The 16,107-nt window shown below is 41.6% G+C and overlaps 1 protein-coding gene across 2 annotated transcripts in view; it reads right to left on the bottom strand.

Annotated features, from left to right (window-relative positions):
• Positions 1-109: 109 nt before the first annotated feature.
• Positions 110-16,107, bottom strand: part of susd6 (sushi domain containing 6) — a 32,920-nt gene continuing 16,922 nt past the window's right edge. The window contains exons 3-7 of one of the 2 annotated variants that reach the window (XM_023415067.2): positions 6,276-6,464; positions 5,539-5,733; positions 5,265-5,403; positions 3,507-3,985; positions 110-2,553 (exon numbers count right to left, since the gene is read on the bottom strand). In XM_023415067.2, the coding sequence (XP_023270835.1) occupies positions 2,528-2,553; positions 3,507-3,985; positions 5,265-5,403; positions 5,539-5,733; positions 6,276-6,464 (1,028 nt within the window). In that variant the 3' untranslated portion in view covers positions 110-2,527. Of the gene's footprint in view, positions 2,554-3,506; positions 3,986-5,264; positions 5,404-5,538; positions 5,734-6,269; positions 6,465-16,107 lie in introns of both variants that reach the window. The other variant, XM_023415066.1, reaches the window with a different exon arrangement.

Genomic DNA, 16,107 nt, shown 5'->3' with positions numbered 1-16,107 from the left:
TAGACACAGACCTAACTTTCAGTCTGAAAATGCGTACTTTAAATCAGTAAGAATAACACAGCAACACGGAGGACAGTCTGACATGAACTTAAACAAACGACACATCATCTTCCACATTCAAAAGAAAGCTTTAATTAGAAAGTTATATACACACTGTAAAATTAAATTAAACTTTATACAAATATTAAATTACTATCTTCACACCCATTGCCATGTACAGAGGGAAAACCAAAGCTGAAAGCATTGAAACTAAGAATCAGGATGTGTACTTTTTTAACCTGTTATTTTCAGGGAAGCAACACTGTACAACAGTGCTTCTGAACGCAAAGTTAATTTCAGTTTTTTTTCTTTTCAATCCCATCATTTTTTAATGCCTTGTAGCAAAAGAGAAGCAAAGGAATAGTGAAATATAGGTACTTATAGGTTCATCATCATCATCATCATCATCATCATCATCACAGTAGCTGGAAAAGCTAGGGGAGGACAGAGAGGGATGGACATTCGTTTAGTCGTGTCCACACCACAACAGAAGTAAATTCATTGATAAATACACAAAGACAGTTTATGCATAGAATAGAAAAGAACAGAGTAAGGCCATTGGGAAAAAAGAACATGTTGCAATATCGTAAAGCAACCAACGCGGAGGCTTAAGATTATACATCAGAAAAAAAAAAAAAAAAAGAAAATGTACAAGTCTAAGGCAACATTCTGTTTGCATTAATAATGTAGCCGTTGACAATGACACACAGCCACGAATGCCAAATAAAATTGACAACAGAAATTCAGGTCGTCGTGTTGTGTTTTTTCTTAGCTGTTAAGCTTGAAAAGTGATTCTCAGGATCCATCTGAGTCATGCGTTTCCACGGTGACCAGCTCAACCACCAAAGCTTTCCAAGTGGCAATGAAAACAGAGGATGACTTCTAACAAAATAACATGATTCTCTCTTAACTTTGCACTTGGCATTAGAGGGGTGAGTGAGTGTATGTGGCGGGGGTGGGGTGCTATATAACAAAAACTTTATCATTTCACTGCAACCAGTTGCAGTTGTGTCAATAATGCACAAAAGTGGAGAGTCTTCAGTTCAGTGTGAAGGTAGGCGAGAGCCAGTTCCTCTAAGGAGACTTGTGTTTTCCAGCCATTCAGCAGAAAATTATAAATATTCTAGCTTGAGAGTGCATGAATAATACACACATTGTGTAGTGGACTCATTGCCTGAAGTGACGCTGGTTTGTTCATGTGACTAATTCAACGCTGGGAGGGATATTTTCCTATGGTGAAAGACAGGGGACATTGTGAAGCCAGCCTCTGATCTGAAGAGAGGCAAATCAGGAAATGGCTGTATCGAGGCCTACCATATGAGGACATATCCTCTCCTGCCTAGCTGACACACAAAGATACACACACAGACACACACTCTCACACACTCTCACACACACACACACACACATACATGGACTCAGATTCAACAACTCAGAGCAAACTGAGCCACACACCAAACAATAAATAAGTGGGAAGAAAATTAAACACAAACAACCTGTAAGTGTGCCCAGTCACCATGTTCAAAGACAACCCTTTCCTCAGCTTTCAGACAGAATGTGACATCATGTCTCCCTTTCCTTATACAAGTAAGATGTGTAGCACAGTCCTGGAACCAAAACACCAATCAATCCCACTCATGCGACAGAAGCAGCACCTTCCAGATACTGAGTGCAGCTGGCAACAGAAAAGAAAGGAGCAGGTATTTTTATAGCTGTGATATGGTGCTTCGTAAAATGCTGCACCCTGCTTTTAGCTCATGTGAAGTGGTTCGCAATCCCACTAATCCATATGCTAGACGCCAACCGGATACACAGATAGCTAGACAGCTAGAGAGAGACGGAGGAGGCTTCATGCTTCATTCGGACTGTGCTGTGACAGCAATAACTAAAAACAACATGCAGCATTCACAAAGAGGGCCATAAAAACCCAGCCCATCACTCACAACTTTTCAAGTACAGCGGGAACACGGTTCTGATTCTGAGCTCCACAGCGTCAGGAGCGAACATCACGTTATTCTTTTTTTTTTTATCCACAGTAATCCCAGACAGAGTCGACGTGTCTCGATTGCGAGCAATGTTAATATAGAGAACTACACCTGGGAGGAGGCAAGTGTATGGTAGTACATAGCCTATAGTACACAACCTTGACTCAGTATGCATGTTTTACTCATATACATAGGATCTACAGGATTTATGTTGAGCTGGCCCCACTTGTCTGACTTGTCTTTAGTCTGATCCAGTAGCTGGGTCCAGTGGTGCTCCATCACCGCTTATGATGCAGTGAGTGTTGGTTGTTGGCTTTGCTCTGCATGGGTAGCAATGGTAGAAGAGGTTGCAATAGGGAATGGGCATAGTTCTAGTATTTTCTCTGCTGGCTGCTGAGGGGAGTCGGGGGAAGTAGGTTGACAGCCACAGTCAGTCCTGGTCAGCAGTGACAGATAGTGAAAGAGGGGCTCTGCTGCCAATGCTGATAGCAGGCTGGCAAGCTTCATGCTTCCTTCAGCAGGGGAATATCTGCAGGGAAACAGAACAGACGTTAGAATAGAGCAGAGGCTATAGAGCTGCAGCCAGTGCTCTACCCACCACACAGTCACGGTATTCATACTTCTCAAACAGCAATCCATTCCATTCCATCACCAGAAACATTTCAGCGTAAATTGATTTTAAATGTTTTAGTCATTTGCAGTCAGTGGTTTTGTCTATTCAAAAATTATGTCAAAAGTGCCAATAAAAAAGCCACAGTCCTGTATTAGACAGGCTCCTTATTGACAACTCATAATGCTATTGTCTAAACATTTCCCACTGTTTTACCACTACATGCATGGAAAGTTTCAATGTTTAGCTGAAATTATTCAATTATGTGAATGTGGTGAGTAAGTTTATGGTTAATTACAAACTTTATCCGATACAGAGAGTGTTTTTAATTAAAACTGCGTTTGTCTTTACTGAACATCTTGAGCAGTACCTGAGTCTACACAATAAATAACACTGAAAATGGGGTGACATGTCTATTAAAAAGTATTGATTTTGTTGGCCAATAAAATGACTCCTGACAGGAGTTTTTTGTCTTCACTAGTCCTTGGCAACCGAGGAAAGAGTTTGAATGACTTTGTGTGTCTTGTTATTTGGGCTTGACTGATAAACTGGCTGTTACTTGCTAAAAGCATGTAGGTGGGCAAGGTAGGTAACAGGACTTTACAGTGCTGGCATACTGACGATGTGTTTAACAATCAACCACCAAAGTTTATTTTTCAACTGTTAACTGTTCTGCTTAGTACATCCGTCGGTTATAATTATTTAAAACAACAAATTAAGGGATTCCTGCCAAAAATGATGTATGCTTATGGGTAAAGAAGAATGAATATCAGCTCATATATCACGGTTGAGAATTTCTACCTGAAATAATAATATCTGGATCAGTTGGGTTCTCCTTGTGTGTGTGTGTAACACAAACTATTCCCTCTTACCATCAGAAAATTCATCCGTAGAGGTGACAGAAAGCAGACTGTTCTGGTCACTGCTCTCAGAGTCTCTACGGAGAGGTAGGGGGCCTGCACATGCACCCCCAGGGTGCTCTCTAGCCCATGATGATGAAGAGGAGGAGGAGGAGGAAGAGGGGGCCTGATGTACCAACACCGTCTCTGCATGACGGCGGGAGGAGAAGGATGATGAGGAGGAGGTGGATGGGAGACAGAAGTCTAAGTCTCTGTGGTGGCGGGTTCTTCTGGGGCCTTGGCCTCCCGTGGCCCCCTGAGGAAGCCCCTCAGAGAGCACGATGGGGACTCGAGACTCTGGAGGAGCAGGAGGAGGTGGTGGAGAAGGAGGAGGACCAGAAGCACCGCAGGGTCCGCTGCTTCCGTATACAGCCTCTTCATAGGAGGGAAGTGTCACCTGGACACCCTCCACCATGATGGAACTGGCCTGTCCTGAGACTCCCTGCTCCCTCCTGATGCACAGAGACAAAGACAGAGTGAGGCTGATAGAAAGACAAATGTGGACAAGGTGGATCATGACACCAGGCAGAGGGTGAAAGGCATGATGCAGTCATGTGTGTTGCGTGCCACATCAGAACCTCTGAGTGGAGGTGATTAGTGTTGACTGTACAATCCCTTTATAGAAGGCTGCACTAAGCCCTCAGGCCCACTACACAATCAACGAGAGTGCCAATGAGCATTAGATCAAATCGTTCTGGCCTTTTTATCACAGAGCCACAGCAGAGGTGGTTAGTGACTGTGATGAGATTAACTTCTGTTTCGTAGTTTTACTTTCATTTCTCAGGTACTTAACAAATGCCAACTTGTAAAACTAGTTGCAATCTTATGTGGACAACTTAACATAGTTGTTTCAACCAAAACTCCTGGATGATAGGTGTGTCCACGGAAAGAATGACGAGTAACATCATCTGTGTTAATTTGTAACATAGTGGGAGGTAGTTATACAGCAGCAAATATAAAAAGGGCAGTGTTCTTCAAGAGCAAACAAAGCTAAAACTTTTTAAGACTCTCTGGCAACAGGGAGGTTGTTTGTGGAGATAGAAGGCTGATAAAAAAAAAAAAGTTATTTTCAACATGTTCAAGTTTTTCATTAAAGTCAAATAGAAAACTAAGTACACTCAGAACAACGTGGAGGCTGAAGGGTCTGACCCAAAAACTAATAAACTATTTAACTCGTGGTCTGGAGACGTGTCAGGAACAACTTTACGATGGAGTCCATTAATGCAAACAAGAGACAAAATCAGAGGATCAGAGGTGTTTAGCAGGCAGGATATCAACAATACTTTTGTTGCTCATCTCAGGGAAGAGATGATTCAACAATGCAATAGTCCAGACTAGTCATTTAACAGCTTGACTACCATGCACAATACTGCAGCTGAAAGTGTGTATGTGTGTGTTTTTTAAGCTTCAAATCTATTGCAGACATACAGTCAGCACGTGATTGTGTAAAGATATGCTGAGCGGAGTTAGTGTGTGATTATTATAACTATAAAAAATGTGAAACTGAAATGATGAGCCAGAACAACCAAAGTAAGATCTGGGATGTAAGAAGCTGGAATCTGTCTTCAGTTTTCATAAAAATCAGCAACTAATGACCACTGGCATAAGACAGGTTATGATCAATTCATTTGACATAAAATTTAGAGTCTGGCGTCGCAATACAGATATGGTGAAGTTGAGGGATTTGGTATTTATTTAGGGTAAGAATGTAGCAATGTGTGTGTATCTTACCTGCTGTGATGGAAGGACTTGAGTTTTGGCTGGACAAGAACAAATAGCACCACTAAAAGCAGGATGAGTGCCACAGAACTTGCTGTGGATGCCACAATGGACAGAGCCGGTATACCCAGTGGAGAAGATGGCTCTTTGTCTGAGGGACACAAGGAGAGAGAGAGAGAGAGAGTACGTGAGAATGTGGTTCACTGATTCTGGTACTACATTTCCTGCATGAGGCCATGTTTGACTACAAACAAAGACAAGGTACACGGAGGCTGAGGTGAAGGACCTTGCGTTAGTCGGCAGCTAATCTGCATGGGACCATCCCACTCGCCGTTCTGGCAGGTGAGGAACTTGTAGTCTCCCTTCAGAGCGTAACCCTCGTCACAGAAGTACTCGATGACGGTCTTCTGGGTGAGGCGGTGGCAGGGAGATGGGTGACAGCGGTAGCCCCCGTTCTCTGGTTCAGTGGGGGGTGCACACACTGGGAAGATAAGGAGGCAATAGAGATTTTTAACAATCACGGCTGTTGTTGTGTACAGAAAATGTGTTTGGCTGTAATTTCTACCTGTGGTCAGGGGTTGATTCCTGTGGTTTAATAAATGCTCAGATTTAGCTGAAATTTCCCAGTGTTCCCTGCTGGCTCTCAAGGACAACCTCACTGTTTGTGTTATGATATTGCGTGCTCTTGAACTGATGTTATATTTCAGTTTCAATGCAGTCATGTCTGTTAGAGCGCATGCTCAACCTCAAAAGTCCATAAAGCAGACTTTTTAGGAAATTCCTTATTCCCTTATTACAACTGCCACCCCATGTATAAGTACATGGGGTGGCAGTTATAATAAGGGATCTCTATAGGCTGGAGTTATTTCTTCTCAGACACAGACAAATTAGACTTGCATATAAGCATAATAAGCCAAGAATGACCATTTTAAAAAGTAAAAGAAGCTTTCAGGGAATGCTCAGTTATATTGCTCATATTGTGATTGTCGTTTCTATGTATTTTTGAATTTCGGTCACCGTTACTTCTGATGCAGCGTGGTGGTTGATGGGACCAGGCTCCGGAACTGATGCAAATGATGGTGGTGGGTCCATCTGCAGTGTAGCCTGGCTCACAGCCGTAGGTCAGTAGGGTGCCCGGGGCAAAAGATCCCCGGTTAGCTTCAGTCTGGTTCAGCAGGTCTCCGTGCTGCACGCCGGGAGGCCGCGCACAACCTGAAGACACAGAAACAAGTGAAAATAGTCAGAATTAGTTGGTTGCTTTAAGGCCTAAATGATAGAATCACTCCAGGTTTTGCTTCCTGAACAGGACAAGAGTAAGATATGAAGCTTCTTCCTCTGGCTCTAGGCAGGTCTCATGATCATTGGCTGCTTATGTAAGGAACTACCAGCTGCAGGCCAGCAGGCAAATTGGGAATCTGAACCATATTTTAATAATGTAAGTTAACAAGCTCATTATAAGGTATGTAAGTAGCCTTAACGGAGTTGAGACTGCCTGTAGACAGGATATGTAGCATCTTTGTTTTCAATTTATGCAGGGATTTCCATGTATTAAAGGCCTGCTGGGGAAATAAGGACAATTTGTCTCACACGTGGTCTAGGTTTTTGAAGAATTATGTACCAATATTACGTCAAATAAACCAAGTATTTACAATCACTAATAGTGTGTTTGTTGTGGCTGGCCCCATCAAAGTTTAATAGAAAACTTTGATAGTTTTCCAGTGACTCTAAAATTTTTAGTATTACATCAATGTAGGACTGCTGGGATATTGTGCAGTTCTATCATTACACTGACACAAAATGTCTGCTGGTCTCCTTTGCAGGCAGCTGCCACTGGGTCAAACAACTTTTCACAGGGAAACTGTCAAGTTGACAGGCTGAGCTGATAATTAAAGCTCAGAGGTATTGTTACTTGAAACTAGGCTGCATTTTACACAGGCAAGAGAGAAGCACTGTATCAACATGACAAGTTAGGTAGAGACAGCCATGCTGTGAAGTACAGAGAATATCTCAAGTGCCTACAGTGGATTAAAATGTCACAAGGGGCTTCATATAGATCTAATTACCCTAGAATATCTTCTGGTCATTAGACAGTGTTCATCTCGCACGAACATTGGTCTATCTCTCCGGTGGTGAGACTGGTTCTTTAGCAAAGCTTGTTTACTTGGCTCTAATGACAGACTTGAGGCTCTAAGCCAGCCAATAAAGACAGGATGAGCAGAAGACCTGAAGTTAATTGTGCTTTGATCCACCTTCCCATGCTCCATCTATGATGTTGCAATGTCACGCCAGCTTCTTGTGTGTGTGTGTGTGTGTGTGTGTGTTTCATTGCAGTGAAAGAGTAAATTATCTGAATTGGTGCTGCACTCCTGCAGCTCCAAACACTGTCCACACACACACACACACACACACACACACACACACACACACACACACACACACACACACGTCAATATACAGACACACACATTTGGAGCTGCAATCTGGCAAGAGCAGAGAATCTAACTCCACACTCTGACATAACATTGCGACACCTGTGCAAACTGAGACACAACAGCAGGAGGCCGACTTTACTTTCAGTATGACTGACCAAGGTTCTGTGGAGATCATAAGATAGTGACAGCCCAATTTTATTAGTACTGATCTGGCTGATAAGTGGTTCTGCAAGAATCTGGGCTTTGCTTCAGTGGAACATTTTTAAGTACTAAGTCTAAGCACTTATATCCCCTTTGGGCTATCATATATAAATTAAATCTGTTATAGTAAAAGAAAGATTTTGTGTGTGCTTTATCCGTGAATCTTATCTGTCTGACTCATTAAATGGAATTACATGATGTGCAGTGATTTTTCTCAGTAACAAGGCGCAAACATGATAAAATTTAAAACACCCCCACAATAAAGAACATTAATAATACCATCATCAACACTAATGACCATATGGCTCATTATTTAATCCTGGGTCTGAGCATTTATAAAATCATATTAGCCATGGTCTATTGCAGTGCCTTACCACTTGCTTGACATAAACAAACACACCAACATTGCAAACAGCCACTTTGTCTTGCCTCTGTGTCTGTTTAGAGATTGAAAGAGAGTATTTCCACAGCAGTGCCTCTAACATCCTCTAATCTCCGGGGAGAAACGGCGCTCTAAGCTGGCAGCACAAGATTAAATGCAAACACTCAAATGTGCGAGCGCCTATTCACTCACACTCACACTCTCTCTCTCACATACACACACACACACACACACACACACACACACACACACACACACACACACACACACACACATACACACACACACAAACAAAGTCAACACCCACAAACAAAGACACTCCCAGGACTAAGTCATGTAATACCAAAGGGTGTGTTATTGAATTCAGATGGGGACAGATTTGCTGTGTGTGCTCAAGAATTGCTAAGTGGAACCAAACATGGATTTACCACCTGGTTCCTATAGATCTACTACACAGCTATTGATGTGAAACTTGTGTAGATAATGGGGCTGGCCTTCTCAAATTCTATCATTCTCAAATCACAAAATCATTTGCTATAGGGCTACAACTACCTATTACTTTCATTATTGATTAATTTGCTGATTATTAAATAAAGAATGAAACAATCAATGTTTGGTCTACAGAATGTCAGAAAATCCAGTTTCCCAAAAGCCAAACTGACATCTTCAAATGACTTGTTTTGTCTCTCCAAAAGCTCAAAACCAAAATATATTGAACTATGATGTAAGACAAAGACACATCTCTGGAGCTAAATTAACAACAGACTGTTTGCCATTTTTGCTTAAAAATTGACTTAATCAACTGTATTATCAAAACACTTGCCAATAAATTTTCAGTTGATGAATGAATGAATGTTGACTTATCAATTTATCAATTAACCATTTCAGCCCCACGTTGTTAGTTATTTCTAAATCTTTCACAAGGAGACTGAAGAACAAACATCCTTTGAAACGAATCCTCCGCACTGAATCTCCTGTTCACACACAAAAGCACAACAACTACTTTGATTAAAATTAGAGTTGCAATGATAAATCAGCTGATATTAGTTCATTGCAGAGAAGGAGGAGCATATGCTGTGATTACCCAGTATCCAGCCATGAAAAACAGTCTGGTTTAATGTCTCAAACACAAGCTGAAGGTTTGTTTAATAGGATACAACATGCACACTGTTTGTGCATTAAGGTAGTACTGATATTTCTTCCTCAAACACATCTATACTTTTGATCTCACACACAGAAACAAAACCTACACACCCACATTTCAGGATGCCATTTGACACCGTGACCTGAGCAGTTGTTCACTGAACTGCTTCAGTGCAACTAAAGGCCCTCTGAGGAGGAGATGGTGCTAATGGAGGTGGTAAAGGTGATAAATTGATGACCCCAGGCTGGGAAGCAGCAGGGGACAAAAAAGGCCTTAGGGTGCAGTATTGGACAATAGGCTTTCGCCATTAGCCACTGTTATGATCTTTTGTGGAGCACTGCAAGGCAGTCAATAGAACTGTAGAAGACTGATGAGTGTTAATGGGGTTCATCATCTTTAGCTTGTGAACTGCTCTCTCTCATCTGCAGGATTTTCTCAGAGATTAAGGCATGTGCAAACACAAATGAATGAGCACATTTCAGTACAATGATTTATGTTACTCTTAAATAAAGGATGAAAAACTCTGTAATCATGCTGCATACCATGTATTTAAAACACTGGACCCTGTCAGTACCTGAAAACCTAACTGTAACAAAAGCTTCCTCCACACTCCACAAGTCTACAGTGATTAGATCAAACTACATACTGTATGTAAATGTGCTGCTTGATAAAAATAATGAGGGAAACCAAGGGATGAGATCAGAAGGAAGGACATGCAGCATAATCTGGCTTTAACTCTTAAACGATGACAATGTCCTCATCAAGTACAAGATTTTTAAGTACAGAATGGGCCAAGCTAGTTATTCTTGTAGATTTAAGCAAATCCTCTATTGTTTTTGTTGTTTTTAAGTTCACAAGGAGCCTCCCTGCATTAGCATGGGGTTTGTTGATGAAGCACTAAGAAATAGTTATAGTGTCAGGCCTAACCCAGTTGAGGGTTATTTCTAACAGAGAGATCAGCAGGTCACAGAGGTCACTGAAGTCAGGTCAGTCTAAACCAGTGATTTTCAAACCGGGGGGGGGCAAGCCCCCTGGGGCAGCATAGAACCATTGGGGATGGTAGGGGGTGGTGGAGGGGACTGGAACTAAGGCTGCATCCACACTAACACGTTTTCATTTTAAAAGGAAAACAGAATGAGTGAGCAGAATTTAACAGCTGCTAGCAAAGGCAACAAGGTCAGGATTTGTTATCCATGTTGCATTCACTGCTTGTAGTCGTGACTGATAAGACCCAATCAGTAGGCAAGGAGGGTGTGTGTGTCATTGTTTTTGCCCGTCCAGACTAAATTGCAACCCTAGATTTTTTAACTAAAAGTAGCATTTCCAAAAAAGTCTCCAGTTTAGGATCTTGGAGTATTCTGGACACCAGGCAAACACTTAGTGATGTGTTTTAAAACTAATATGTATTTTACTGATGCTATCATCGTGACCTTTGTTTTGCTAAAATTCATCAAGGGTCCTTTTATATTAGTTTCTTCCTCTATCATTGATAATGATTGACAAAACTTGTGGGTTGGAGTCCAAAGCCATAAAATGTCCATTTTGAAAACCCTGATCATTTCAGAAGCCCAATAAACTAGGCTCTCCCTCTCACACAAGAAAAACCTTGTAACTTGTACAAACCAGCTAGTTTTCCGAATGTCATGCCATTGCACCTACTGCACTTATACAAGCACTTACAAGCCTTTACCTGCCTTGTAACACACACAGCCAAATACATTATTACAGTAAATAGAAGAGCACAGTGTACGGACATGATTTTTACTAATACCTCGCATATGCAACTTTACAGACATTCAGTATCTCTTTTATGGTATTTTGTTTTTTAACCAACATAACAATACTATGAACTGAAACACTTGTAGAGAGAATGTCCATTTCACACAGTAATAATAACAACTCTGGACAGATGCCAACAATAGTTTTAAAAGCTGACATAAGCTGATAAACGTTACATTAATATATCAGAGCACCTCTGGGGTTATGTTACTATGCTGGTTCTGATGTCATGTTTCATTGAGCTGAAACAATTAGTCAATTATTCTATGATTTGATCGACAGAAAAAGTAATTTGCTGCTTTTTTTTGTCACATTCATTGCGTATTAGTGCCAACCAACAACATGGACCTCGAATATAGAGTAGATATACATAAATGCACACACACACACACACACACACACACACACACTTTCCTTGCACATTGCATCCCTTGAGAATAGCACAACTCAAACCCATGTCAGCTTAAAAAGTGAAAATGAAGAGAAAATCTGGAAAGATAAAGAAATGTCAAAAAGTGGTTGTAAAACGTAGAGCAGTGAAGAAATGTAACTTAAACTCACTCTCCCACGGGATTATACTTGTCAAAAGAAGTCAGCGCCTACCTTAGAACAAGAACATGAGACAAATATATAAATATATATGACTTCAAATAATTGAGTTTAGCTAAAATAAAAATTGAGGGGTAAGGTCAGGTAAAGAAAAAAAAGCGAGTAAGTGAGAAACTGAAAACACACACTGACGGGAAAATGTGCCCTTCATCCAAACAGAAGAACGAAGAGGGGGAGGGGAGAAAGGCAGCAAGAGGAAGAGCACAGAAAAACGTCAGCATCATGGAGCACTGTGGCCCAGAGCAATTACAAGCCAAAAAGAGACATGTCTTGGCAGGTTGACCAATAGTTCCGCATGTTAGGGAGAGGCTCTGTACAACAACAATGGGAAGAGGAGGCAGCAGGCTGCTACAGTACATACCACACCGTGGGCTGGGCTAGCACAGACGGAGAGACTCTGTTAAAGGAAAGAATGAACGCCTGGTTCAGTACCCAGAGATGGTGGAGTGGTAAAGATATATAACCTTGCCGTCTCTCCCCTTTTCATCACCCTCTCAGCCTAGATTGAATACCAACTTTGAAAACACACACACACACACACGGAGGGGAAAAAAAACTGATTAAAGCACGAAGCAATGCCAGAGTGGATTTCAGCACACCATGTTTTGTGCTTATGAGGAAGGGAATGAGTCACAGTTAAACACAAGCTGTTCTCCCACTGGTCTGATGTTAAGAGTTTGCTCAAGAGAACAAGTTTTTCAGAAATGTTAAAAGCAATAATGACTAAAACAGAGTCACAAGTGCTTTGTGAAAACTAGTGGAAGGTGTGAGTAAGAAAAAACACTTACATTAATAAAAAAAAATGACAGAAATGTCTAGTACATTTGTGTTTAAAGTCAGATTATCCCATGTTTGCTTTCAATATCCACTGAAGACCTGAATACTGCTTAAGATTTGGCATTTGCCATATTGAATTAACTAAAATGGACATACAAAAAGGATAAACTATGAGAAATCTTCTGGGCACACAACTGTAAGCTGATGAAAGAGTTTAATTGCTAAAAGGTTGGAGAAACACATGTGCTGTAGTGGGAGGACTGGGCCAAGACAGAGCACCCATGAGGATGATTGCTAATCCCAACACCCAGCGTCTTAAGGCTGTGCTGGAGGAGACTCAGGCCATGGGGGGCGTTAAAATCCCCTGCCTTACTCTGAAGTGTCTGCCTGGCTGTGAATATCTCCCTTTCCCCATCTGTTACCGATGGCACTCGCCCGCTAAGAGCTGGAGGGAGGGGGAGGATTGAGGAAAACCCTGGTGGGGGGAAGACAAGGGTTTTAGCCCTCTTTGCCCAGGCAAATTAAAATTCTAATTATCCTCTATTACAAGCTGGGAGCGCTCTCAAGCAGATCAGATACTGATGACTTCTGCATCCAGCTGTTTGGTTGCTCCGTAGAACAATAGGCCATAAAAGAGGGTGTGTTTTCCACTATATGTGTGCGCGCCGTGTTCAAGTGTGTCGGGAAGCAGGGGAATTTGTGTGCATGAATATATGCTTAAGGGGGGCTGTGCGTTGGATTAAGCTAAAGACCGAGGGGATGATGCTCTCTTTGGCCTGGTAAATATGTTTTTGTTGCATTGTTGGCCGCTCTCCAAGTCCTCTGTTGTTGTTTTTGATGATGTTGCTGTCATTTTTGGGACGAGGGTGTTTTTGTTTTTTGCCACGTTCCCCAGTCTCTAACGCTAATCCATGGGATTTTTAGCCAAGCTGTTGTTATTAGAGTGCAGTACATTGCAGCAGAGGCCGTGGTGCCATAGTGCTAGAAAGAATAAGATGGCGCCCCATTCAGCTCTGCTCTTGGTGGATAGCTGTTGCTCAAAAATGACAGAGACAGGGGGAATTTTATTTTATTTTTCTTCTGAGGTTATGTTTTGGCAATTTTTGCCTTTATTAGACAGCTGACAGTGTAGCTGAGGATGGGAAATATATAACAATTTTAATATTTTTTAGGTAATTTGTCAAACAAAAATAGCAATAATTTACTTCCAGCTTCCTAAATGTGAATATTTTCATTTACAGTAAACTGGTTTTGGATTGTTGGCTCGACAAACATATTTGAAAACTTGTGATGGACATTTTTTCACTATTGGTATACATTTTTGTGGGCCAAACAAATAATCGATTAATTTAGGAAAGAAAATTAGTAGAGTAATTGATATATAGTAACTTTCATCCTAAAGTAAAGATTTATCTGTATGGTACTTAACAAAACAAAGTTACAGTGGTTCACATTTAAGCACAAAATAATAAATAGTCAGGATAGTAACATATACAAGAACAACAAAACACAGACAGACAACATTTGTTAAAAGAAGCAAGGGTATATAACTGCTTCTTGAAAAGTTTTTTTTTTCTTTTTATTAAATTGAGGTAAACTGCCCCTAAATTAGGATGGCGAACACGGGCTTTCCATTTGTTCTAAGTGAGGCTCTGTTGATATTGGTTGGCAGACCTAGGAGACTCTACGATTATGATATGGCCATAATTTGTGAAAATACTCAGGGTCTTCGCCATGAAGCCTAAAAGGCACCAACTAAACATTTTTTGTTAGAGATATAAGTTTAACAGAGGCATAAAAAATTTACTTCATTTAATTATGATTTACAAAACAGACCCAGTTAGGTGGTAAATATGACACAGCTGAGATATACGAGTCTATCAAATCCTGAAATTCAAAGTGACTGGTACAGTGTAATAAAAGTCAAAATGAAAAGATCTGTACATTTTACTAAACTTCAGATATTATGTTAATCTGTTCCAGACAGTCATAGTGCAACTACAAAATGTGATACGATGTTGATATACGTGTGTGTTGAGAGTAAGGTTCCTGTCCTCACTTTCGTTCTTTCACACATACACAAACATCACATATTACTTTTCAGCGTGTGACACTTCAAACAGTATGATATGACACGACTCAGTATGTTGAACTGAGTGGGTGACACAGGGCCGTAACATGGGACTCTCGATGTCTGGGTGAGCGATACTAGCAGTGTCATGTTCTACTGTGCGCGACTGAGAGGTCATCATGCCGTAACACTGACACACAGACACACACACAAATATCTGCTTTCATATTCTGTTCACTCATAACAGCTGGGCACTGACTCGAAGAGAAAGTCAGAAAGAGAACTAAAGCACATTTTATTGAACAAGGGGAAAGGTCATGGGAAATTAAAGTGCGAACAAAAAGGTGGACTTGTATTACTGTAGGAAAGAAAGAATGCAGAACAAAGCTAAAACCTCAAAACAAGAAACCCATTTTTCCAAAAAGCGCTTTTGTTCCATATCCAGGGCCCTTAAAGGGAGGGTTGAGGGACCTAACTGAGGAAAAGTGGAGGAGGAGGAGTAGGAAGAGGAGGATGAAGAACAGGGAGGTAGTGTGAGGGAGGTGCTGGCACGTTTATATAAAAACCTGAGTACACACAGATACAGGCAGACAGTTTATTCACTATGCAAGTGTAGGTTGCAAGTGTCCCAAGGCGCCTTCGTAAACAGCAGGTTTGTGTTACTCACTAACAACCTATCTCTGCTGTGTGAATGGTTAGGGGCACAGGGTATGAATCTGAGTGGTAGACAGAGCAGTGGGCACTCAGATCATCACCACACACTCCTACAAAGGCCAAGTGATGTCCGTATTGTACACTGGTGCCAAAGCCAACAGTGTCATTTCTACAGTAAACAGGAAATACGCCCCAAAACATGAGTCAAATAGCTGTGAGCCTCCGTAAGAGCATTTCCAGAGAACTTAGCTGACCACTCATAGCATCTCTTCCTGCAGCTGCAACACAGAAACAAACACACTGACTGCATACACCCATGGTGGAGGAAGTCTCTAAACAGACAGAAACATCCTCCCTCTCCCCACCCATTCCTCCCCTGCTGTTGCAATGCATTTAGCAAGCCACGTGTACTGCCATTACACCCCATTGTCCCCGCTCACTGAGGGATGGGGCACAGTGACAGATTTTAGCAGCGTGCCTCCGAAAAGCACAACAGACAACTTTGCATTTGAAGGGTTAAATATGCATAAGAGGCCAAAGAGGGTGAGGGCAAGGGGGAGTACCACCATTGTGTGACCCTCTCTTCAACCCCTAAGATACAAGCATACACACACATACACACACTTTCTGCCCTCGAGTAACAGATGGGAGGATGTTAGTGGAGGCGAACAGTGAGCTCCCCCTTCTCTCGTCTATCACCCTCACTCCAGAGGACAGCTGGGAGGCAGACATTCCTTCTTCTCAGCTTTCAGAGGAAAACAAAAGAGTGTGTGGGACCCCTCCTACACACACGTGCATGTGTTCAC

This window comes from Seriola lalandi, unplaced genomic scaffold (assembly GCF_002814215.2).
Source record: "Seriola lalandi dorsalis isolate HSWRI2012SDOR001 ecotype SW California unplaced genomic scaffold, Sedor1 jcf7180002054544, whole genome shotgun sequence".
In the NCBI taxonomy this organism is placed as follows: Eukaryota; Metazoa; Chordata; class Actinopteri; order Carangiformes; family Carangidae; genus Seriola; species Seriola lalandi.
The sequence above is the reverse complement of the archived record's forward strand: the minus strand, read 5'-3'. Positions and strand labels throughout refer to the sequence as shown.